The 27,329-nt window shown below is 38.6% G+C and overlaps 1 protein-coding gene across 3 annotated transcripts in view; it reads right to left on the minus strand.

Moving 5' to 3' along the window:
- Positions 1 to 27,329, minus strand: part of STAU2 (staufen double-stranded RNA binding protein 2) — a 170,080-nt gene that overhangs the window by 111,130 nt on the left and 31,621 nt on the right. For all 3 annotated transcript variants that reach the window (XM_053948299.1, XM_053948308.1, XM_053948293.1), the window contains exons 6-7: positions 6,368 to 6,527; positions 2,741 to 2,848 (exon numbers count right to left, since the gene is read on the minus strand). In XM_053948299.1, the coding sequence (XP_053804274.1) occupies positions 2,741 to 2,848; positions 6,368 to 6,527 (268 nt within the window). The remainder of the gene's footprint in view (positions 1 to 2,740; positions 2,849 to 6,367; positions 6,528 to 27,329) is intronic.

The raw sequence follows: 27,329 nt of genomic DNA on the forward strand, positions 1-27,329 counted from the left end.
AACTTCCTGCTGAGAACTACTCTCCCAGAGTCTGCAATTTGGCCTGTCCCTGGTTCAAAACACAGAAACTCTGATAATTCTCTGCAGAATCTTACTGTGATAAGACTGGGAAATAAGAACACTTTGCAGCAGAACACTGGACAGGGATGGAGGGGCAGAAAATTTGCCTGTTTACGCACTCTGTGCCTTCACTCCTGATACTGAGAATGAAAAGACATTATTATATTTGCTATTCTAAAGAAATACCACAGCAGTACAAAGAAAAATATTGAAAATAAAATGGCAATCTGAAACACCCCAACACATTCTAATATCTGAAGCTGTTGACCTCAGTTATGTTTTCTAGGCTCATCCATTCCTTACTGACAAATAAGGAATAAAAACCATATCTATTGAAACAACAACAACAAAAAAAAAAAAAAAAAAAAGGCAAGATTTTAGCCTACTGTCAAGGCAGGAATAAGAAGTGAACTGACCATTCTACAGCTACTCTAACAATTCCCACAGCAGTCACTTCTGTAGTCATCTTTAAAAACTGTTCATTGAGGACCCCACAAATGCTGTACAGCAGTTGCATTTTGGCTTAAAAGTTGATGAATCAAAGTTAGCTAAGAATGCACCAGTGACAAGTATGGAGTAAAGCTTGTTCCTTGTTACAACTGAATGTTTATATTTAACAAATTAATAGATAGAAAATTTATTAAAATCACCCTAAAGTTCCTAGACAATTAAAACTAGCCACATTACACGAAACAGGACTGTTCACCGCTCATGCAATTCTGAGGACATGTTTACATAGAACTTAATATATATTTATGATCACTACTTTGTTGCATAACCCAGCACTGTTGGAACATTGGCTAAAGCTTTGTCAGATGAAGAAAAGGCAGATCATTTTATAGCTAGCACACACAAAATAAAAGCTAGAAAAAGCTTTGATGCCTGCCTGGAATAACAGAAGACCATTAGTGAATAAAATCCTATTAGAAACATCAGATCCTGCGGATTATCCATAATTGCTTAGCAGTTTTATTGAAAAGTAAGCCAGAATCAAGTTCAATCAAAACTCTATTTGAGAATGTCACCTATATTTAGATTTAAAGGCAGGAAATAACACAAAACCTGTCAGGAGAGCAAAAAACGGTCTTTTTTCAATGTTGCTAACATTCTTTGGCAAGTGACACATTAAATTTTTCCTTACAAAGTATTTCTGCCTTCACTCTCTCCTTATCAAATGCTCTCCCTTGAATAAGCTCAAACAGGAGTGAAGAAGACATTCAAAGCACTACCCCTCTTTTCTTTACAGCTTCCAAGCTCCTCTGTGACCAGTGACCATACAACTCCTTACATTTTAGTGCATTGATTAGTACAGAATTATTCCAAATATTTTAAAATGTTTAAGGTAGAAAAAAAAATGTTTGAAAACTGAGACATTAATTATCAGCTTCCTTTTTGAAACACAAGCATGTGTTTCCATTATGTCTGCTCTTAGCTAAGAGTTGGATGATTGGCATGTAGTGGCAAACTGATACACCAACAGCCCCAGACACACCAGTTTTATCCTCTAGATTATACATTCTCTTAATGTTTTAATTAGTCCATATCACATAGATCACATATATTAAGCATCTATGCCTTTGCTATACCAAGGAATTCCTTAGTCATGAACAATATTCTTTGTCTTTCTTACCTACCTTCTGAGAGATTTCTCAGATTTGTAAGAAGGTCCAAATAGCTTATTTGATGTTGGCCAATTCAGGGACATGGGCCAAACATGTCAGTAAACTGCATACAGCACACTGCAAGGCATGCCACAGCTTAGGGGTTTTGATTCTTTTCACATGCAAATACATGCCTATACTTTAACAGGAAAAAGCACTGGAGAAAATAACCATCACCAGTATAAGCACTATCCACGTCTTTCATGCAGACTCAGTTTAAATGTAAAACAAAATGCAGAAAAATAAAATATTAGAAGGCCACTTACATTAGCATTTTCTGCATTAAAAAAAAAAAAAACAAACAAAAAACAAAACAGCTTGAAATTCTGGTGCTTCCTACCACAACAATGTTAGATTTTTACAACAAGGTTTTGTAAGAACTTTCTCATAGGAAAAAAATCCTATTAGTATCACTCATTCTCCCTTAGTTGCTTCATTGATAGCACTGAAGCTATTCCAAATGCTCTTTATCACTTCAGGTAAACAAAGGTGTCAGAATGGGTTGACAGATAAAATCATACGAAACAAACAAAAAAACCCCATGAAAGCTTAAGTAGAAACAGATAAGTGAAACAGAATCAGAGTGGAAGATACTCATGACTTTCTGAAGACAGCACACTGAAGGTGAAATGTTTCAATTGGAACTTTCCTAGCATATGAATGCCAACAGTTAAAGCAAAGACTTTGGCTAACTCTTTTGAAGATTATTTCAAATCAGATAGAGTGTGGCTACAGATTCGAACCCCACAGCTCTGTACAGAAAATGGTTTAACTGTCTTTCTGCTTTCCAAGTGTTTGTAACCAAATATTAGATCTCTAAAAGTTCTGAAAGAGCATCTATTTTACCAGTAAAAAGTAATTGTCTTAGACTCTGATATACTGACAATTTTTTTTATAATTCCCATGAATATGAAATTCATATTTTTCATATATGAATGTTATGTGTTGAGTTTTAGTGGTACCTTTTTTCAATACTTTCTTAGTAAGATATGTAATACAGATAAAAATGTAACACATACCTCGAAAGTGACAGGTATATTGCGCTTCAAAGCAATTTCAAACACTACGCTGATCTCAGATTTGTTTGCATCTTTATCTTCTTCTGATTCTTTTCCTGTTTCTCCATTCTGAAAATGATGCATACATAATCATACTACAATTCTAAGAAGATCAACAAAATATAGTATCCTTCTCCTCCCAATTTCTCAAAGACTTTTGAAGTCTCCTATCAGGCTGGAAATCAGCATTTGTACATCCATCTCAGCACCCCATTATCAGACATCTGCTGACCGAAGCCATATATATTGTGCTTATGTTTCACAACAAAGGAACACATACACCTTAATTTATAAATTAATTATAAACAGCAAAATCATGTCTATGGATGTTAGTCTTATTAATGACGTGGATAACAATTGTCTGAGTACACACTTGTGTCAAACATTAGGATCAAACAGATCCTTTGACCCATTTCTCAGGCTCTCTATAGGTACCCCTTCTAAGCAAGGAGGAAATCTGTGCTTGCTGGAAAGTACAGAAGACTGTACTTCTCTCAGAAGAAATTCAGTCAATCACCCCCACACTCGACTGGGTCACCAGGTTACAGGTGTCCTCAGCAGGTCCAGCTGGTTAATGGCCCCTCCATCAACTTCCCTCTGGGAGTTATGACCAGTGTGAAAAGGTAGTGACAGAGAACAGCTTGCTCAACACAGAACATTATTTATTTATCCATAGGAACATAACAAACAGAGAGGCAAAGAGATAAAAAAAACAAAAGGCACATGAAACATTATTCTGCCTAAAATTCAGCTTTGCTTTATTCTTCAGGTAAATCTAAATTTTCTCACACAACCATTAGCACCAGGATCAGTCAGAGTTTTGCCTTTTGCAACTACTGCCTTTGGTGTTTGTCCCCCAGGCCACATTTCCTTAGTTCTCAGAGGCTTCACTTCCAGCTATTTTCAAACTGCAAAGCTCTGAAGTACTTCAAACTGGGATCTCTCAACAATCATGTAACCTTGGCCAGGCTCCTAATTTTTTATTAGTGGAGGTAAACATCAAAGACACTTGGGCTGAATTAGGTGGATTCCTGCAGAGCTCCCATCTTACATAACAAAGTCTGATCTAAATCTTCAGCCACCAGCATAGCTACAAAATCCAGATACCACAGCTCTAAAACAACATTTAAAACATTTAAAACATTTAACTAGGTTCTTCACATTACAATGAAATTGATCAATCTTTTATCTACCATTTTTAAACTCTCAATATATTAATCTTTAAGATGACACAGGGCCAAAAATCCAGTACTCAGCTACAGCATGCAGACAAAGAACACTTTTTGTCTCATGAAATTGTTGCAAAATTTTTATTCTCAAGCCATTTACGTGCCTGATATTGATCTGGAGCTAAATACAAAACAAAGTATTGTAAAGTTTATAGAACCTCCAAAACAATAACAAGGGTATTTACAATGAAATTATGTAGGACCTCTAGCTCATTTCATATAATGAAATTAAAGCACCACTGAAATCAAGAAAGTAGATCATTACTTGCAGGACAGGCAAAGCATTGATTAGTTTCACTGAGAAAGATCAGCAGAGTTAAAAGGACAATATTTAAAAGAAAAAAAAATATCTGGGGATATAAAGAATGGGATCCTACTATTCTGCAAAAAACAGTGGTGAGAATATTACTTGATATTGTGTTCAATTAAGTTTGTGCTTTATAAAGGACATTGATAATCTAAAAAGCTGGCAAAAAAAAAAATCCCAAAGAATGAATTACTGATTAGAAAAAACAACTTCGCACTGAGACACTACAAAAATAATCAGTTCTACAAAAAATTAAAAAAAACTTAAGAATAATCTCTAAATATATGTGTGGGAGAGATTTTTGATATCTGTTGGTTTCATTTAGCAAACATAAGAAAACACCACTTAAATAGAAAATGAAGCTAAATGAATTCTAAAAGAAATGCCTCACAAATTATCTTTGAAATTGAGAATAATCAAACACTTGCATAATTTACATAAAATAATATAATGCCCACTGGACTTTCAGCAAGCCTTCAGGCCAAGAATGTTTAGGTTTTCTAGCTGTATTCTATTTTAATCAGATATGTATAGTCTAAAACAGAAACTATAGTTTAAATTTTCATGATCAATACAAACACATCTGTCCAGAAAATCCCTCATTGTCCCTTCTGCCCCTACAATTTAACTCCCTGCATATTTTTTCACCAAACATAGCAGAGAACCGAACAGTGAGTAGAGAAAAGGGAGGATCAAGGTTTAAACATTAGTACTGAGCAATAAAGTTTCAAGCCTATCTTCCTAGAAGATAAAATATATTCAGGAGTGTCTCAGGCACTTTGGATTTAAATTTGATCCTGATTCCCACAACTGACACTTTAATTGTAAGGCCTTTGTTAGGCTCACATCTATGAGACAGCAGAGGTGCTTTGGCAGACACACAATAGCTCTTTGTGAAAGCACATTCACCAGCAGCCCTGCCCTGCTGGCTGATTGCTTCTGCTCACCTTATGCTCTTCTACACATTTGCCCAATTAGGTATTAAGATGGCAATACTCCTTTTCAGTGGTTTAATATAGATAAAGGATTTTATCCTTTATTAAGTTTTTCTAATAAAAGGAAACAATGATAGCTTAAATAGAAGAATATACAGAAGGCTTCATTAAGGATGGCCATGAAGGCCAAAAGATAGACCTATGCAAGTAAGTACTGTGCTATATTCCATGGATCCCATCCCAGTCAAGTTCACTGAGTTACTAATGGGATTACTAGATGGGTACCAGCAGGTCTGTCCTTGCTCCCTCAGGAGCACACTGTCAGGGAGTGGGGAAGAAAGAAGCTCAACCTCATAATGTATTTATGAGTACAATGTGTACTGGCTCTGATCCATGCCCGATGTTTGAGGAGCAATGAATCAATCATCTTCCACAGATAACCAAGCTGGCCAGTTTTGCTGAAGGAAATAGAGTTTTACTAAGACGGACCATGTCCCATGGTGAAAGCACACCCCACCACTGCATGGTGTCCTGTGTGCACTTCTCACGGGCAGCAGCAGGGAGGAGCCTGAAACTTGGCACCATGAAGCCCTTAAACTCTATCTCAACCAGTCTCCAGTTCTCTGGAGAGCTACACTCAGCTCTACACAGTGCAACCCTCCACCATGTACTCCCTCCACCATGATCTCAGCAAAGTGTTACCTCCAGCCTTCTCCAGTCACCTACAGCTCTAACCCATGAAGTGACAGAGGTGTTGTTGATGACTAACCTGCAACCAGTGCCCCTTAACCTCAGCATAACCAAGCCACGGTGATTTACTTGACTGAGGATTCAATTTAGTCTCCTACAAACACACACCTGCTGTTGAGAACCTACGGTATCCCAAGTGGTCTTCAGCTGATCCCAGAGGTCTTGCACCTACTTGGCTTCTTTGACTGGGAAATGTTATTATATTTTTGCTTTCAATTTAGAAAGAATATTTTGAGAATAATGTTTCTGTTGAGTATTTTTTAAAATATGACACAATATTTTAATTTTTAAGCAGCAATATACACCACTTAAAGATATAGCAGTGAAAAAGCAAGTTAATTAAAAAAAAAAATCCTGAAGCACAGACCTGAGGTAATTTTTCTGGAATAGGCTCATTCTGAAGAGCTTGAAGGGCCTTCATTGCAGCATTATGTCTAGCAGCTTGACGAGTCTTTCCTTCACCAAAAAACTCACTGTTGCCAACAGTTAATTGGACATAGAAAATTTTAGGCACTGGGCAGTGATACCTGGAAGGAAGTAATGAAAAGAAAACAATATAAGTTAGGAATTTTACCCACCCATTTTATGTAAAATAGAGTAATATTTGGGGATGAAACATTATCTTTTCTCCCAGAATAAGACCCAGTACTCAAATACATGGACTGTTCCTCAGCAAGGCAGTTGGTAACTCTGACAGCAGCTCCTATGTGCAAACCAGCTCTTCACCTCCATTTGTGGAGCTCTGCAATGAGCTCTACTATTTATCAGCCCAACAGCCTAGCTCTGCTCTCCTCTTGGTTTGAGTCTTGAGAAGATGAAACCTAAGGAGAACCAAAAACTCCAGTGGAAGCCCTGCCTGGGAGGTAACTCCTGTCCCCAGACAAGTGGCATCAAGGAAGAAGGATTGTGAGGTTTGTCATATGAAACCTGTCATTATAGCTCAGCTCTAAGAGACAACAAAGTCAGATGACAGAGAATATACCTAGCAGAAATGGATCCTCACTTGACAAATAATTTGTTCATATTTTACAGCAATGTAAGAAAGCCCAGGATTCCAGGATTCCAAAAGCATGGACAAAAGCAAGGTCCATCAAGTTAAACTAGATTGACTCAACCTAGATTAAATCAAACACACTACTATATTTTCCTTATTCCTCTGAAAGGATCCTTTTCAAAGTGTGCTCTCTCCACTTTCATCTGTGGACACAGATGGCAACTTTTTTATATTAAGACTGTCTGAATTTTCATTAATAAATGTAACCCAGTCATTTCAACTGTGAAACAAAATACAAAGTTGACCAGAGAGCAGCACACTTCAAAAGCAGATAAATGTGAATATGTACTCTGGCCTCAATGTCCCTAAACTTTGTGCCTAATTCTAAAACTACATTTATATGGAAAGAACCAAGCGTAACACTGGCTCTAATATGCCTCTGGCTATAGGGCCTTGAAGGAGTGAGCTAAGTTGCTTTTATGACATGCAAAAAGTGGGTATTTACTTTGCTTTTTTGTTTACAGTTTAATACTGTTTACAGTTTAACACACTTATTGAGAATTATTAAGGCCTGGAAATGCTTTTGTTTATGTAATATTTCCATAAAATTATAAGTATTTTCATAAAATCATAAAAAATAACTTCTGCTGGAAAGGCTTCTGGAGGTGATCTGGCCTAAAGCAACATCCAGAACACGGTCAAGACCTGAAGTTAGACTGTCTTGTTCAGGCCTTGTCCAAGGTATTGTGGAGGTCTCCAAGGATGAAGATTCCACAACATCTCTGGATGACCTGTTCTAGTGTTGGACCACACTTTCTGGAAAACTATTACAAAGTTCCTACATGCCTAATGGAATTCAAATACTTGGCACTGATATTGCTGCAGATCTGAAGATGGAGCAGAAATCTTCCTCCCAATGCCAAAAATTACCAGCTTCCAGCTCTTGCCATCACAGGACTCCCTCCCAGTTCCCCAGCCCAATTAGCACTGACTCTCCCTGCTCCTCCTTTGGTATGGCTGGGAATTCATACTCTTGTACTTGCAGGGTCTTAGAGAAGATCCAAGTGATCCCTTACTCATTTGATCTAGTGATGTCAGCAGTCTGTTGACATCTTCCTGCGTCTTCTTTACTTGGTAAAGGACAAAACCACAAATCTTCCAACACAGCACACCTCCTGCAGACAAGATCACTATCTCTACAGCCTAGCTAGAGCTCTGGAGTGAGCTCTGATTCAAGGTCTCTGATGTAACAGGAGAACTGCTCCAGATGGTGCTAGGAATGGTGCCAGGTGGTGCATCACCAGCACTGCTGAGCACAACCCCATCCTCAGCAGAGTTTCCAACTCCCTTCTGCATCTTCTGCTGTGCAATCTGCTGTGCCTGCTGCCTGTCTCTGGGAGCAGTGCTCTGGGCCCTGCACTTACATCTGCTCTTCCCCAGCATCTGCTGAGAGGGTGCTTGACCCTCTCTAATCAGATGACTGGAAGGAAAGCCCAATGCAGCTTTTGACCAGGAGCAGCTGACAGACCTTACCGGCAGCTGCTAGAGCTTGCTAGAAACCACAACCTCCTGTAGATCTCTTTTCCCTGCAGCAACAGGTACTCTCATCTTCCTTGAAGAGTTCCAGGACTTTTCCCACCATCCCAGAAGATAGAGAAGTTGAAATGGCTGCATGTGTTGGCTGCTGCTTAGCACAAGACAAGCTGTGTCATGCAAAAGCAGTAGGCACCTTGATAGCATGTCCCACCTCATTACTTCATAATCCTCTTTAAATAGAAAAAAATGAGGTAGTGCTGTTAGCAACTACCTAGATTTAGGGAAAATACAATATCCATCAGAAGTTCCTGTTTCCTCTTGAGTTACTAGACCTACCTTTCTCTCCACTGCATGCAAAGGAGGAAAGCACATGAACTTAATCCACTTTATAAACTCAAATCCCACAACAAGCCTTCTCTTTTTCCCTCTCTCCTCTCCACCTTTTCTTTTAAAGAGTGTTTAGGGAGCTATTTATGTGATAATAAGGAAAAATGATATTCAGCCTGTGGCTCTAGAGCCTCATGCAGCTCTTTGGCATTGCCAGAATGATTAAGCTTTTACATGGTTTTGATTAAATTTTTCTTGCTCTCCTTGGCCTCAAGCAGAGTTGTAACACAGCACTGATAATATGAGCATTGCCAGGAAAGTGCAAAGGAACACCTGAAATCCTCAGAAAATGAACAAAATCTGTGAGGTTACTGGCTTCTCTACAACAAGGAACATGTCAAAGGAAACAACATTCTCCTCTATTCAGTGGTGAGGACAGAGACTGTATTAACAAAAGCCTCAAAAGTAATCGTAATATCACAGTCTGAAAGTACAGTGTGACAAACAAACTGAGTTTTAATAATGAATGTTTCTGCATCCTGAAGATGTACACTTACGTAAAGAACAAGCCCATGCAAAAGCAAAATGCTGTATCTGCCACTGATCATTAACAAACCTTCCTAGTATACCACATATGAGTTATCAGAAAGGGCTGAAAGCATTAGCAATCTTTGGAATAATTATATAGAACTTAGTGATTATTCTGCAATAATGTATCAGCACAATATTTTCCATCATAAGAACATCTACACGTCAGCTCTACACTCCTCAGTCCTCTGTCACTCTGTTCAGCCACAGAACTGAAAGAGTCAGGATTTCAAACAGCAACACCTCACATATGGAATCATTAGGTCTTCAAAAGTTTTAAAATTATATTGATTTAGAAAATATGCATCTTCCTGCATTCTACATGTCAGCTACAAATGCTAGGATTTTCCTTGGAGAAAATTCTTATATAAAAGAGATTTTCAGATGATACTGGCACACTCCTCAGAACATAAGCTGACCAATACAGCCAAATGACAGAGGACTGTAAGACTAGAAGACAACAAAATGGCATGTGAAATTATACATTCAGTTGGAAGAAAACAAAGTGTGATAACAGATAATACACATATAACATATAACCTATAAAAATAAGCTCATTTTCATCTGGCTTTTCTGGACATTTCAGATTCCTAAAAAGATCCTTCAAATAAGAGGTCTGGAAAGCAGGTTCCCTTTATTCCCTTTAAGTTCACAGCATTAGAAATCTACTTTTTTAGCTAATGCCACTAGAACAGTCAACCTGAAAAAGGATATTTGCTCTATGAATGTGACCTTGGATGTCAAGTTTCAGCAATGAGTAAATATTTACAACTAGTTATAAACCCCTAAAAATAGGGGTTCATAACAGAAATGCTGACAGACCTCAACTAAGTTGGTGTGAGTGGGCGCCACTATAATTAAATAAATCACCAAGGTCTGCTGACAATTAGAAAACTCATTTTGGTTTGCCACAGAGACAAACAAAAATTCTGTTCATTATAATTTTACTGGAATATGATGTCATAACATGTAAGCATACTGAAACAATCTGCTGCTTTTCTAGCCAAAATATTAATTGCATACTAAGGAGCCCTTGGGGCCTCTTCCTTTTTGGCCATCAAATCCACACACACAAACACAAATAAAGTATTAGTACATACGTTATGTATTCGTACTGCATTTCCTGCATTTCTATGGATTCCTCAATGGCATAAATGTTTTTGATAAATATTGTTACCACCTTCTTAGAAAGGGAAAAAAAGCAAGTACAAGATGCTTGTACTTGCATGCTCACAGAAACCAGGACGTTTATTTAGATTTAGCCTAATGCTAAAACATCAGTGAAGTTTTCTCTAATTTCTAATGGTCAACATATTCTTCAACTAAGTAAAAAAGAACAAATAAACCAAATTACTTCCCCACTACGCAAGTGTTATAGGAAGTATTACCCTATTCCCATTCCATAATGCAAAGTGAAGAGTAACTGGGACCACATTTTAGTGGCCAAGATAAAGGTCACTAAAATATGAGCTACCACACAGTATGGGAAAGTCATTCTTCAGATGCCAGCTTTGCTGAAAGGGTCATTCTCTGCACCTTTTCTATCTGGCTCTATTTTCATATGAAGTCAATCAAGCTGCCAGCCCTGCTAGCACTGTTAAATCAGGAAAATGCTGTGAGCTTTGTGAGTGGAGAGACAGAGAGTCACAGACCATGCAGAGGAGTAGGAAAGAGCATTTACCGTGAACAACTTTTTCTCAGTAACATTTGAAATTTCTCTAGGGGAGCAAGTTGCTTAGTGCAGCTGTTCCCTGGCTATATCCTATTTTCCTAAGCAGTCCATTAGCCACGTGCATTTCTTACAGATGTGAGTTCTATGGTTTGAAGAAGGAAACATCCAGTATAGTCACTTTTGTCTCCACACAGTGAACCTCCTGGTTCTTTCAGCAGATCCACAACAACACCTGGGAACAAAGAGGCTCTCTTTTCCAAGTACTCCTTTTGAGAGCTACAGTCCATTATTCTTGAACTGCGTCTACTACAGACTAGGCTGCCTGATCAAGCAGAGCCTATGGATGAAGCCTTGTTGCTCCAGTTCCAAGAAAGGTTTTGCTCACAGACCCTTGTCCTGCTGGGGAACTTTAACCACCCTGATATCCACTGGGAAAGTAGCAGGGTGAGCTGTAGGCAATCCAGGAGACTAGGCTCCTGAAATGCATGGAGGATAACCACTTAACCAGAAAAAGAGAAATATATCAACTCTAGAAGGAGGTTCTGGTAACTTGGGAGGACTATAAGGATGTCACAAGGTCATCTAGGAAGAAAATTAGAAGGGCCAAAGCCCAACTAGAACTTGATTTAGCCACTATAGTTTAAGAAAACAAAGAAAGTTTCTATAAATGCACTGGCAACAAAAGGAAGGTCTTCAGCATTTGTTAAATGCAGAGGGTAGTGACAGAGGATGAGGAAAAGACAGAGATACCTAATGCCTTTTTGCCTCAGTCTTTAAAATATCAAGACCAGCTGTCCTCAGAATACCCAGGTCCCAGAGCTAGAAGTTGGTGATGGGGAGCTGAGTGAAGCCCCCATAAATGAGGAGGAGATGGCTAGTGACCTGCTGTGCTAATTAAACACTCACAAGACTGTGGGCCCAGATGGGATCTACCCCAGAGTAATAGAGGAACTGGTGAAAAAACTTGCCAAACCATTCCCAATAATCTAAAAACAGTTCTGGTCAACTGATGAAGTTCCAGCTGTTTGGAAATTAGCAAATGTAACCCCCATTTACAAGAAGGGTCAGAAGGATGATCTGGGCAACAACAGGCCTGTCAGCCTGACCTCAGTTCCAGGCAAGGTTATGATCATGAGAACATCCACGGTGACATTGCATAGCACATACAAGACAACGAGAGGATCAAGCCCAGCCAAAATGGATTTACAAAAGGAAAGCCCTGCTTGGCCAGCCTGATCTCCTTCTGTGACAAACTGACTCACCTTAGCAGATGACAGAAAGGCTGTGGATGTCATCTACCCAGACTTCAGTAAGGCCTTTGACACTATTTCCCCCACCAACCTCCTAAAAAGCTGTCTGGTTGCAGTGTGGATGGGTGGACTCTCTGATGATTAAAATCTGGCTGGATGGCTGGGCCCAGACAGTGGTGGTGAATGCAGCTAAATCCAATTGGCATCCAGTTGCTAGTGGTGTTCTCCAAGGCACAGGGGCTGGTCCTGTTTTATCTCTTTACTGATGATATGGACGTAGCGACTGAGTGCAGTAAATTTGCCAGTGACACTAAGTTGGGTGTGGCTGTTGATCTGCTGGAGGGTAGGAAGGCTCTGCAGAGAGACCTGCACAGACAATCAGTGGGCTAAGGATGACTGCATGAGGTTCACTAAGGCAAACTGCCATGTCCTGCACTCACAACTACCCCATGCAGCACTACAGGCTGGAGGAGGAGCTGTTCAGCAGAAAGGGACTTGGCAGTGCTGGTTGACAGCTGGCTGAATGTGAGCCAGCAGAATGTCCAGGTGGCGAAGGAGGCCTCTGTCTCAATAGTGTAACCAGTAGGACTAGGGAACCCCCCTGTACTCAGCATTGGTGAGGCCATACCCCAAGTACTGTGTTCACTTTAGGTCCCTCAGTTTGAGGAGCTGGAGCATGCCCACTGAAGCACAACAAAGCTCATGAAAGGTCTAGAAAATGTGTCTTATGAGGAACAGCCAAGGGAGCTGGGTTTGTTTAGATTCAAGACGAGGAAATGGCTTTAACCTGAGACAGGGGCAATTGGGATTGGATATTAGAAAAAAAAATTTCATGATCAGGATTGTGAGGTATTGGAATAGGTTGCCCAGGGAGGTGGTAGAGTCACCATCCCTGGAGGTGTTTAAGAGGCATCTGGATCTGGCACTGGGTGTTGTGGTTTAGTGGTGTAAGAATGGTAGTGCTGCATTGATATTGTACTTGATGATCTTAAAGGTTTCTTCCAACCTTGATGATTCTACTTTATGATTCCTGAACCAAGTAATAGATAGCCCTACCAGAGGGGATGTCATACTTGATCTGTTGGTCACCAATGCTAATCAGGAACATCAAAACTGGAGGCAGCCTGGGCTACAGTGACCATGACTTGGTGTAGTTCCAGTTCTGAGGGACATGGGTCAGGTAAAGAGTAAACTTAGGCTCCTGAACCTTAGGAAAGCAAACTTCCATATCTTCAAGGAGATAGTCAATAAGGGTCCCCTGCGAGACTGCTCTCTGGGACAAGAGAGCAGAACAGAGCTGGCAGATCTTTAGTGAAGTCTTCCACGGACCACAAGAGCTAGCAATTCCTAGGAGCAAGAAACTGGTCAAGGAAAACAAGAGATCAGTGTGGCTGAGTTGGGGACTGCTAGTCAAACTAAAGGGAAATAAGCAAATGTAGAGGCATGGAAACAAGGACAGGTAACCTGGAAGAGTATAGAGATGAAGTACAGTTTTGTAGGGATGGGGTGAAGAGGGCCAAGGTGAAGCTGGAATTGAACCTGGCAAGGGATGTAAAGAATAAGAAGAGGGGCATCTACAAGTAGATTAACCAGAAAAGGAAGGTCAAAGAAAGTGTTCCCTGCTGAAAAACAGTGCTAGAAAGCTAGTAACAACAAGTGAAGAGAAGGTTGAGGTAGTCAACAACTTTTTTTGCCAGTCTTCAGTGGCAACCTCTCTCACATCACTGAAGTCCCTCCTATTGTAAGTAAAGGTCAGGTTCTTGACCAGTTGAGGAACCTGAATATAAACAAGTTTCTGGGACCTGATGGATTGCAACAGGGTCCTGAGGGGAATAAGTGGATTTAGCTGCCAAGCCACTCTCTACAACATCCCACTCTCTAAACTGGAAAGAACCAGATTTGATTAATGGACTGTTAGATGGATAAGAAAGTGTTTGGACAGTGCAGCATGAATGTAGCAGTTAGTGTCTCAGTCCTGATGGACATCAGTGACAAGTGGTGTCCCTCAAGGATCTGCACTGGGACCAGTGTTATTTAATATCTGCATTAATAACATAGACAAAGGGATCAAGTGCATCCTGAGCCAATTTGCATGTGACATCAAGCTGAGTGGGGAGGTTGTCACACCTGAGGGATGGGATGTCATCCAGAGGGACCTGGACAAGCTCAAGAAGCAGGCCCATGGGAATCTCATGAGATTTAACAAGACCAAGTGCAAAGTGTTGCACCTGGGTTGGAGCGACCCCTGGTATCAGCACAGGCTGGGAGATGAACAGATCAAGAGCAGCTCTGCCGAGAAGGACTTGGGGGTGCTGGTGGATGAGAGGCTGGACATGAGTGGGAAATTCTTTACTGTGAGGGTGGTGATGCACTGGAATGTGTTGTATGGAGCAACCCGTACGGAAGGGTTCTGTATGGAAGGTGTTCTTGCTCATGGCAGGGAGTTGAAACAAGATGATCTTTGAGATCCCTTCCAACCTAAACCATTCTATGATTCTATGATTAATTAGTCTGTCTGATCTCTTCTAGCTTACTTTCACATCCTCCAAAAACATTTTTAATGTAAAGTGAGCAAGGCACACGCTATGCATCAGTTTCAGCTACAGATATCCCTCATTTGAATGCTGACCTCCTCCCAGCTACCTAGATGAGAATTAAAAGAATAAAATTCACATATACTTGCCCCAGATTATTCTTCATTCAAGAGACAGTGTTAAATTATAAGTCAAGTCTTTAAAAACTTTAAATTAATTTAATTAATTCTGAATGATTCAGTATTTTTTCTCTATTTAATATTTGCTATGGTCATTTATGAAACCAATTTTGACCTAGTTATAGAAAATCCTTAAGCAAAAGACTGTTTAACTGACTATGTAAGAATTGCAAAGAAAACCATGCGATGGAAACATATTAACAGAAAGACATTCAAAAGTGTCTGTCCATTTTTTAAAAAATAGTCAGAAAACATAACAAAGATGCTTCCCATTTTAAAACATAGAAATCCCTTCTCTATTTCAAATGCAAGAATGTAAGAAAATCCCACATTAAGCAGTCAAGATCCATGAGTTGCAGGCAACTGCATAATGTAATCCTCTTTATCTGTTAAAGTCCATTAGAAAACAAATGAGATTACTTGCTTCTGCTGGGAGTATGATCTAGAAGCTGAGTTGATACTTAGAAATCTCCTACTGTTCACCTTGGCTATACTTTAACATACATTATTTTGTTCTGTTTCAATACTGTCCTGTAACTTATATAGCTTATTTATTTCTTTGTTGTTTATCCTCCAAAGTGAACTTTCCTACTCCCTATCAGCCTTTGCTTTGAAAGGGAACAAGTTAAAGTATTTCAGAACTTTTCTGTATAAAAAGCTACCCACTGTCTTGAGCATCCTTCACAGCCCTTCCCCATATTTGCTCCTGTTCTGAAATACAAAAGCCAAGAATGGTAGACAATATACCATATAAAAGGCTAACAGTGTTCTCTATAATATGAATATTTATGTATCTATAGCAGAAATATCTTGCTCACCACATCTTAAAAATCACATTTGCCTCTCCGCTAATTCAACCACATTAGTTCTTCTCAGATTATCTTGCAAATACTTAATAATACAACACTTCTGTTCTGTCGTTTTCAATGAATAACCCTCGGGTGACAAAAGAGTTAGCACTACTAGTGCTTCTGTTATTAATCTTACATTTTAGACTGGAAAGTCTTGTCTTGTTGCATTTCTAATATGTCAGTCCTCTCTATCACCCAAGTCTTCCTGCCTAACTTGACCTTTCTGTGTATCAATGATGCCTTCTGCATCTTATGAACATTTTCCTACTTCTTGTGCAAACACCTTTAACAAAAAGAACTTAAAAGGTTGATTCTAAAACTGGAAGAGCTGTACTTAATAATCTTCCTCCTAGCTTAACTTCTAATACTGCTGATTATTTTTCTTTTCCTTTCCCACCCTGCATTTCTTACACAAATCCCCTTCTCCTTCAGTTTAATGAAAAAATTATCCTTATCTAATGCTATAAAATGCTTAACTGAGTCTCACAAATATAAGATTTACTTTACTCGCTTTACCTAAAAAAATGAGTTGGCACATAACATGTAAGGTTAACACATTAGCCATACAAAATCTACCTTTAATACACAGTAATTTCATGTTGAGTTTTATATTTTTCTGTCTTTATTTATACTTTTTTTTAAACTTTGTTATGAGTCTGGGAATTTTTCATGAAGCTAATGATAATTCCCTTTTCTATTTTTTTTCTTTTCCTGAGCTAGAGGCTATGTAGTTCCTTCAGTATGAGTAACTTAGTAAAAAAAAATTTACTCATATTTCCACAATCACAATATTGAAACATTCCTGAGTGAAAAAGAAGAGGGAGAAGGATTCAGTTTAACGTAACATTAATTAATCTGGATTCTTCCCAGCAGAATTTGTGATGACAAGACAATAATATTGCCACATCACTGTTTCTCTGAATTTCAAGTTGCTCAATAGACATTTGACTGAAATATATATTTCAATATTAACTGTCTGCATTTATCACTTTATCACTACTTTGTTTACCATTTATAGCAAATATGTACAACAAGAAGTAAAAATAAAACTCTTGCTCATCACAAGTAATTAGAAGAAACCAACAGAAAGCTACAGATATTTTAAGTTAAGGAGTTTGAACTGTCATGGATTAAGCTGACAAGTAATAGAGCAAACATACTGAAGCAGCTATGGAGCACTAGTTTCAGAGTAATTTCAAGTCTCTGCTTCCAGTTTTATTGCTCTCCCTCCTTCAATCGAAACCCCTGAAGCTAAGATGAAGCACTTGTCAAAGTTCCAGAAGGGTCTCAAAACCAAGTACTCTCTCTTAAAGAGAAACTAGTGGAAGAGATATGTAAGGAAAAGAAAAAAAAAAAAAAAAAGGCTAAGAAGAAGTAATAGGGAAAAACTCAGGGGGAAAATGATCATGAGAAAAACCTCCCAAAGTACTGTATACTGAAGACTAAGGTAGAAAAAACAAGTGAAAACCAACAGAATCAATAAGAGAAAAGAGAACAAAGTTTTATGATCATCTAAAGAAGTATTTCTACCTATTAACTGAGTAAGTAAGTAAGTAATGAGAATGGTCTACAAAATGTCAACTTATTCTTGACTGTAAAAATAGCATAAATAATATAGGAACATAAGAAGAATACTGCCCCCAGAGTTAAAGACATTGGAAAATGTCAAGTGGATAGTGCTGAAATGGAGTTGGGGGCTGGGGGAAGGAAAAGATAAATACAAGGAAAAACGTTCTTTTCTTTGACACAAAACCAAGTACAATAAGAATAAAAGGGAAAAACATAAGGAAGCTGTGATGTACACTGTATACTTCAGAGGTTAAAGCAGACGTCCAGAAGGCAAACATCTCATACTCTTATCTACTTCAACTCATAAAATTTCCCATGAACTGTATTACTCACTAATCTTTACAAGCATGCAGAGTGGTTACTGAGAATGCTGTCCAAATAGCCATTACAGTAAAAGAACATAAACAATGCTGCATATCTGACTACAGAATCATTTTCTTTTTACATAAGAAACTCATGTCAAAAAAAAAAAAAAATCATGTCACTTGCCAGCCCAGACACTAAGTAAATGAGAGAATGAAGTATCTCACTTATTTCATTTTATCATGTATTTATACCAGTAATGTAATACTAATAAAAGTGTTACTAGTAAAAACATCTCAGGGCTAGGAGTTCATAGGAATTAATTAACCTGAAAGTCCACAGAGGAGGAAGGCCCAAGAAAGCTCACAGAGTGATTCTAACCATCCAAATTAAATTCAAATCTACATTCTTTTCCCATTTTGAGGAATGTAAACATACAGGAATTAAATTGCATTATCATGAGTAAGAAATTTAACCTATCACTTAAAAATTGGAAATTGAAGGATTGAAAGAAAGAACAAGCTGAAAAAGCACACTTAATTCTGATTTAATAGGCCACCCCTCAGCAGATGAGTGCAGTTAATTGAGGATGCACACTCCCCTACCTTGCTAGTTACCAGCTCTGCAACCTCTAAAAATGGCCATGCATGGCCAGCTCAAGCTTCTATCCAGAAATCTTCTCCTCTGTGCCATCAGACTTGCAAAGAAAAGAAATGTGAGAGAGAGCTTGGTCAATTGCAAAGGGAGAGCATTTCATGTTGCCCTGAACATCATATCAGAATGCTGACAACAAAGTGGATGGCCTTAAGAAGGAAGATTTATCTACACCTGGAAGGGGAAAGGAAGGTGTCTGTTAATCAACCATAGAGAAGATTGTAAAGGGCCAAAAGATCAGAAACCAAAAATGATTGGTGAAGCCTTTCGGTGCTTTGATTTCGTTCTACTGAAAAACATTAAAAGTGCAAATTTCCTGGGGAAGTAGACATAATATCCTTTAATATTCTTTTTTGTTATTTAATATTATTTTTCAGTCTTTTAATGGATTTACACCAGTGACTGCCAAGTAAATAGCAAGTCATTGCTAATACAAATGCATAAGTAATGCAATAAGACTGCCACAGTAGTGGTCACCAAAGCACAATGACTGATCTCAGTTGGTCCAGTGAATAAAATTTAGTACTGAATATTAGCAAAGAAAAAAAAATGTAGATCATGTTAGATCAGTACACTAAAATACAAAGTTGCAGACTTTCTAAAAGGTAGGAACCATAAGAAATGTTTATAAAATGGGGTGGAATTGTATTGTAGAGAACAAAAGAAATCTTGAAGGACCATTAAAATGCAATAATAGAATTATTTAGGTTGGAAAAGACCTCTAAAAATTGATTACAACCATTAACCTAGCACTAACAAGTACACCACTAAACCATTTCATTAAGTGTCACATCTATGTGTCTTTAAATCCCTCCTGTAGCGGTAACTGAAGCAATTCCCTGGACAGCCTGTTCTATTGGTTGACAACTTTCTGTAAAGAAATTCTTCATAATATGTGGAATGCTTATTACAGTGTTTGGCTTAGTTAAACAAGGTCAACATAGAGATTACCTTTACTGAAAGGAACCAAGGCTCTGCTGCTGATGTCCACCACCTTAAGAATTCTCATTTCTGTTTCCCTGACACAGGTGTCAGACTTCAATCTAAATCAATAAGGTGATTAGACTCCACATTCTCCTCTGTTGTGGAACAGAACCTCAAAGCTTAATTTTGGGCTGGTTTTTGTCGAGATTATTTCACTTTTAATCACAACACTGAGGGATTCAGACCCATTTTAGTAAAAAATATAAGCCAAACAAATTATGGTGCCAAAGTACTTGATGAGCACCTGTGAGTGCACCTATCCTTTCTGTGAATTGGCATTTCAGAAGAGATGTTAACTGTACTTTTCTTTCACTGAACACAAGCACCCACCAAAATCAATATTATATGTGTGAATATAGATGTGAAGAGAAACCATAACACAGTGATTGCTGGTGAAAAGTTCTGCCTTCAGACTGCATATATTCTGTTACAAAATAATCTTTAAAAACTTTCTTAAGAATATTTAATACTTCCTCATTCTGTGGCAGAACCTTCCTTTCAAAAATGACAAAGACCTTGTAGGGATAGAATACAATTCCAGTCAGATCTTACAAAGTTATAAGCTGTTTAAAAAATCAGCCACTAACCTTTCTGCTTGCTTCCCTCAGGAAAATTACAGCAACCTCTCAAAGTAAAGTTTGAGCTCTAAGAGCAGTTCACCTCTGTCATTACCAAAACAAGCAGGCAAAGGAAAGAGAACATATTTACTGGAAGCCAATATTCAGGTTCTGGAGACAGCAGAAAGGCCATAAGAAGAAAGGAGCCCACACAGGCTGGTTTCCATTGAACCCACTATCTCACAGGTGTCCTATCTGAAATACCCTTAGCTCAGCAGAAGTACGGGAAAAAGATAAGGGTGAATAAAAAGCTAACTGTGTGGAAAGAACACACCCAAAATATTCCTGCTCCTGGAGGAGCATTCTGAATCAGTGCTTGTTTTCATACATACCAACAAGACTAGTCTTCTGTCCATATCCTGAAAGTAAAGCTGACTGTGTTAAAGGCAGAGCTAGAGAAAGAACACCCAGTGAGTTGCAAAGCCAACAGACTGAAGCGATTCACAAGGTGCTGGGGCAGGCTGTTGGCTCTGAGGATCTTTGGATCAGAAGGTCTACAGGAAGTCTCTCAAGTGGAAGGGCAGTGTTGAAAGACAGACATTATGAAACCGAAGATAAGGATTGTATTACACCTTTTTATGTTTTCAGCCCCTGTAAGAACACGAAAAATCACATCTGAAACTTGGAGACACATCTGGAGCCAGATGCATTTCCTCCAGAGCAGAGAAAAATCTGAGGAAGTCAAAGACCCAAAGTAAAGAACACTGTCCACTGAAGAAGCTTCAGGAGAATTAGTCAAAACATGAGCCAAGGACCACAGAAGGCAAAGGCAGTCCTCTTAGCAGATAGAGCAAGAAAGCAAGTGGTCTGGGAAAGTCACTATATCCTGAAAGAAAATGAATAAAAACATTAATTAAGAAAAGATGGAAGCATTAGGGCTTAGGACCTCCTCTACAAATAGGGCCAAGAGGTCATTGACAAAACAACTTCATCTTGAGCAAAGATTGTTTAGAATGCTACAATACTGTAAAATGTCATGCCTGATGCATCACATTTTAGGCATGAAGAGTGACGAACCATCTAGAATGCTCTACAATTAAGGCTAAAAAGATTTCAATGATACCAGGTAAGTGCATTGACTTGGAGAATGAAGAGACACTGTACTTGGAACACTAATCTCAAACCTTGCTCTCTATTCTGTCAACTTGATTTTTAGCCTTCGTAACATTATTTTAACAGCTGTCAGTGTAATATTGTAAATACACTTAAGAGTATATATGTTATTGATCCCTTACAGGTTAAATGTACCCATTAATGCAGTGGATGGTAGTGACATTTGTTGGAAGGATTATATGCACACTGTGCCAGGACACATCACCCAACATCATTTTGTGTGCATTGTGCAAATTCATGATAACAGGGTGAGGGGACTGCAGAAAAATCAATTGTGGACAGAATTTAGTGGAAACTGTAGATTCCATAGCAGAATCTGGGTTTTCCGTTCCCAGATTCTCTATGTGTATTTAAGATTTAAAATACTGTAGAAATTAAACATTAGCTGTCAAAAATTTACTGCAGGAATAAATATCCTCTGCCACTTAAGGAATCTTATTTTGTTTTAAGCCAACCATATAATCACTATTGTCTAAACTGATAGCTACTGGCAATGGCAAAGCTCATCACCTGCAAGCTCCCTTGCCACTGTTCTTTTGGGAAAACTATCTTAAGACAAACAGATGTTTCTGCTGTTTTAAACCAACAGGAAATGGACTGACTTTCTCCCTTTTCCTTTCCTAGAAACAGATACTAGCAAAGAAAAATCTTAGCACAGCTGTACTCAACACTCTTCTTGTAACAATATGTCTGTGTGGGAGGCAGGCAACTAGTGGGAACAAACAGGCCAGGGGAAGTGAAATGTAGCAAGCAGAAGATGAACACAAAGAATTAATTGGAAAGTCTGTGACTGGATTATTACACCATAATGCCGATACACTAGCAGGGGAAATAAAAGGGTGATGTACAAGGCTTCACTTTAAGATATGATCTGAATCCTATCTCAGCTGGTAATGTACACAACTGAAATATCAGCTGGCAATCTCAGGCCCTTACATGCAAATAGATGTTAAAATCATCAGAAAGCTTCTTTAGTACAAACAGACTGCAGATTTAGTGGCCAAGTTGTAGCCTTATCTTTAAGGAAATATCTTTAGGTCAGACCTGAGGAATGAATTAATATGTTGAAATACAGAACTCGTGCTTTGTGCAGATAAACCAAACGCTTAATTGTCACTGTTGGCAAACTGGCATCCTTTACTCACACTATATTTACATAAAAAAGGAAAACTGCCATTGAAGCTACTGCATTAGAGCCTCAATTATAAAATTATATAAAATATATAAAATATATAAAATATATAAAATATAACCTAATTATAGAAGATGAAAACTTGAAGAAATTGATGAGACAAAGCCTTGCAGAAAACCTGGTTTTAATTGATTTGTGCTGGAATTATGACATTTTAAAGCAATGAAAAGCTTCAGAATAGAAAAAGGCAACTTTTTTTGAGAATGCCTTTGCTGAGAAATTCTTGCAAATTCATGCTGCCATCTAATGGTCTAAATCAGCTATTTCCAGCTGAACAATTAAATCTGAACAATCACTTGCATTATTCTTTGGACTATTCTTTATTTCCCTCAGTTTTAATCCTTTGAAATCAGTATCTGTTGTTCAGAATGAAATAGCAGCATATTTAAAGAGATATAACCTATTTTAAGCAAACTTTTAATTTCTATTTCCAAGTAGTTTTTAATATTTCTTCCAAGGTTTTTTCCCCAAACTACTGGGAGGAGTGTGAGGAATGCAGAAAGGAGTTTTTGCAAAGTCATTCAGTAAAGATTTTTATCATCACACCTCTCAATCCTTAAAATACAAATTTTAAGGACAGAATCTTGCAACATTGATTGGAAATGCAGGCAAAGTACCTCTGATTCTGGCTTTTTTGGGGGAAGAATGTTGTACCCTATGACTAAGGTCTGAAGCTGACTACTGTAGCAAAGTAAAAATCCCAGAGGCACCCTACACTGCTCCCCCACAAACCAAGGGATTTGTTTGCTGTGATCAGTTCAACACAACAAGCTCCAGAACTGAGGGTTCACTTCACGTGGGGACCAAGGGCACCGGTCTCCACAGCCAAACAGCTTCTTGCAGCAAAACAGTACTTTATTCAATCAAAAGCATTTCAGTGCCTGCATGCCTGCCTCTCCTCAAAACTGCTGCTACTCAGATATGTCCCTAAATAGTTTGTTCTTTTAATACTTTTCTCTCCCACTTCTCTCTGGGGAGAGATTTTTGTCTTTTTTTCAGTCCTTCCACTGCGACAGTCAAATTACTCCCACTATAGCACTCACAAAATTATTGCAAATCAACATTCTTAGGATTATTTCTCAGAGCAGGATTCAGCTCTAGATTCAGATGTCTAAATTTAGGTATGTAGTTAATGTGTAGAAACTAAGTTGGTAAAAAAGTGAAGCTCTGGAGAGATCCATACAAAACATAGACAAACTAGCTTAAGGCATGACAAACAGCATTCTGGACTAGGAATTGTTCTGACTAATTCTTCCACTGGTTATAAACAGAGACTGAGACTTTCTAATGCACAGGGAGAGACTGTTTGAAAGGCATCTGAGCTTGGATCCAAATCCCACCAGCATCCCAAAGAACTGCACCTAGCTGCCTAAAACACAAGCACACAGTACAACCTGAGATGCAGTCATGTACCTAAAACATCCCCATGATGTGACACAGGACTGACCCATGAAACAGACAAGTTTCTCACAAATAGCTGGAGTCCTAGTGGATTATATGAAACGCTACGATGACCGAACATAATTTTTAGGGATTCTGTCAATTGCCTAAACTTAGCTACTCAGGACCATTTGAAATGCTCTAGGGTATCTGACCTTCCTGACCTTCTGCCTGACCTTCCGCTGCCACTCTAGTAAAGGTCTCCTCTAGGTCTTCTGCTAAATCCATTGGTACCGTGTGGATGTCTCACACACCCTACGATGTCTCAAGCGGCATTAGAGACCTATGTTTAGGCGACTTAGTGTCCCACATCTGCCACAGCATATTTGCTTGGGGAAAAAAATCTGCTTTACACACAGCTGTGCATAAAATCCTCCTCTGTTGCAGCAAGCCCCAACATAAAACTTCAATAATGGGAACTCAGCAACAGATATTAGGCTAATCATGTGCCTAGAGTAACAAAAAGACTGCATGGACTAATCTGAATTTTACATTTTCCAGGTTGCTGGCCAATCTAATCAATAAGAGATCGAAGTCTTTCAGATCAAACAACCTTTTACGTTATGTACTGGAATATTTGTGCCTCAAACAGATGAGGCTCTCCATGCAGAGAGCAGTCTTTTGCTAGAAGGTAAACAGGGTGCTCAAGCAGCACAGGAGAACATCTAAAGCTCAGGAAAATTTCAGACTTCATTCTCTTTCTGTAAATTAGATAACTGGGTTGTATAACTGTAGGTGTAGTTTTGGAGATGGTAATATCAATAGATTTTTACATTGTCTCCTGCATTACAACCCACGCACTTCAAATTTGGCTTCAACAGCTGTTCTGGCTAGATTTTTCTTTTTTTCCCTCAAAGGACTATGTAACTTTTGTGAAACAAATTAAGTTGGGTGAGGATTTAGACTGCATTACTAAGCACTCGTCAAGTAACACTTCCCTCAAATCTTTTCCCTTTGATGCACTTATTAAATCTTTAGGTCAGCATTCATAAAAGAAACAAACTCCTCATTTTATTCCATTCTTTCACCATACAATCTTTTATAAATATGACTTGACAATTTTAGCAATTTATCCAATAATCACACAGTCTACTCTCTCTTTGATCATTAGATTGGATAACATGTTAGTTCACTATGAAGCTAGCAGCTGCAGATGTAGTTGGCCAAAGACCAGCCCTCAAGCTTTCTTTTATTATCCCCCATTTTTAAAGTGCTTGTTCAGTATTTAGGCACTGGTCCACAGGGCTGATATACATCACTTCAGGAGCAGAGAAGTCTACAGTTCCATGCAGCAACTGAGTACCCAGCAGGGGAGCAAATTACCTGGCAGGTAGGAACTACAGGCCCAGGTAGAGTGATAGCCTGTGCTTCGTGACCAGGCAGCGTAGCTGGCTCCACAGGAGGCAAGGATACGCTGCTGCCTTATTTTTCTGAGTTTGGTCTTGCAAAGGGCACTGTAAAGAAGCATTAATTAACATCAAAGAAAAATGTGCTCAGAATGGTGGAGCTATGAAAAAAAAGAGGAATGGTTTGTGCACTCCCCCATGCTCTGAGGAGAAAGGGAATAATCTTCTCCTTAGTCTGCAGTACACAATGTATATGCAGGAAGAAGCAACCCTATACAAGACCAAGAAGAAGGCTCAGTGCATCAGAAACTGTCCAAGTGCACAGAAGCTGCAGTTTATCCTAGGGACACCAAAACTTTGCGTGACATGCTTGCAGAGCTATCACACCATCCAAATTCCTTAAAACCAAGCAAGAAACTGCTTTAATTACTTTATTTCCGTTCTTTAGCTTGTCATTGTTTTGTACTCCCTTTGTTCCTGTATTTCACAAGTGTTTTTAATTTCGAAACCTCTTTTTTTTTATATATAGATTTTTCAGGCTCTCTAGATTGTGGCAAGACACAGATTAAGGAATTTTATATATTAAGAAAACAACTTCTGAATTATCCCAAAACACAAGGGTTGGGTTTTATGATCTCTTTAACACTACTTTCCAAACTAAAACATCAAAAGCTGCTGTTCAGTTTCTAGTGGTTTTATTTCTTGGCTGAAAACTCTTAGTTTAGGTAAATCTGTAAGATATAATTTTTTCTGTCACTTACAGACATTCTATAATTGAAAGTACTGCAGGATAATTAAACTTTAGGAATACTCTCTTAAATTCTAACTGAAGAAAAAAATAAAACAAACCAGCATTCAATGGTAACAAGGCAAGTTGGACAACCCTTAGTAGTCAGAATTGATACCTTATTTTATTGTTTAACTGCTCTAATTTAAACAGCCATGGTTTTAATTCTTTTTTACATGGTTTAAGCCAATTGCGTTTAAGCCAGAGATGCAAGGGAGTATGGGTTCTAGCAATGGCTACAGATATGGAAGTAAGCACATGTTTTGTCCTCAGCTCTGCCAATAGTTTTCAAACCTGACCCGCTGTCTCAAGGCTTGGGCTGTGCTGAGTAGCGTGCCAGTTCTCCTGACTCATGCCAAATGCTGTGCTGACAAACACGCAAGCTCCATCAGCTAGCAACCCAGCCCTGAAAGCATCAGCACCTCCTTCCCCAGAATCAGCCTGGAAAACCCTTAGATTAAAGAAGCCATAAAAATGAAATCTTCACCATTTTTAGCTTTTCTGTAACATACAGAGTTTGAACTGGAAGGTCTTAGTGTGCTTTTGCTGCAAAATTGCTTGAAATTCCAACCTGTGAGCTTTTAAATTGGTTGTATATAACTGGTAAATTTTGAGTGCCAAAAGAGTATTTTCCTCTATTATAATCTCTGTTAGGAATATAGAAATTTTGTTAAATAAGAAGTTGTCTAACATGGCTGGATTCAGAGTTGACAACTTTTTAAAAATCTCTGTCTTATCAGAGGCCATCAAACTTTCTTTTACCAAACTTCCATGGATTTTACTTCAATAAAGAAAATCCAGAGAAGACTCCAAGTTGTTATCTACACTGTGAAATAAATGAACTGTAGTATACAGATACCCAAGCTACCAGAGACCTAAGCTGGTAACTTCACGATTCAGCTCAGCCTCACACAGACCTCATCAGCCTGTCACAATATGCAGTACAATGGTAACAACCCAATGCTGTTAACAAGTTAGCCAGTACTGCATTCGCTATCTTGACTGAAGAGTCAGAATGAAAACATTTATACCTCATCCAGTTCCAAGCTGGACTGTGTTTTATGTACTTAGCTACCCTAAGAGGGGAGCTGACTTGCCCTGTACCTTCTAACTTAGCACAGGAAGAGACTTACAAGGCTAAGACCTTACCATGGTGTTAAACACTGCCTTAAATGTCTTGCTCTCTGCCATGCTGAGTTTTGCATGCACAAAGCTCTATAAACAGCCAGTATACAACACCTACCGTGGTGCAGCACTATCTGCACTGTAAGCAACAGGTAGCTAGAGCATGTCCTGATAAAATCCACAGAATTACTATGGGAAAGTGTTACTGAGAACATTTGCTGCATTGAAGAGAACACCTGTAAAGGATGCTCATTTGGGACATCACTTG

The sequence above is a fragment of the Vidua chalybeata genome, chromosome 1, assembly GCF_026979565.1.
Source record: "Vidua chalybeata isolate OUT-0048 chromosome 1, bVidCha1 merged haplotype, whole genome shotgun sequence".
In the NCBI taxonomy this organism is placed as follows: Eukaryota; Metazoa; Chordata; class Aves; order Passeriformes; family Viduidae; genus Vidua; species Vidua chalybeata.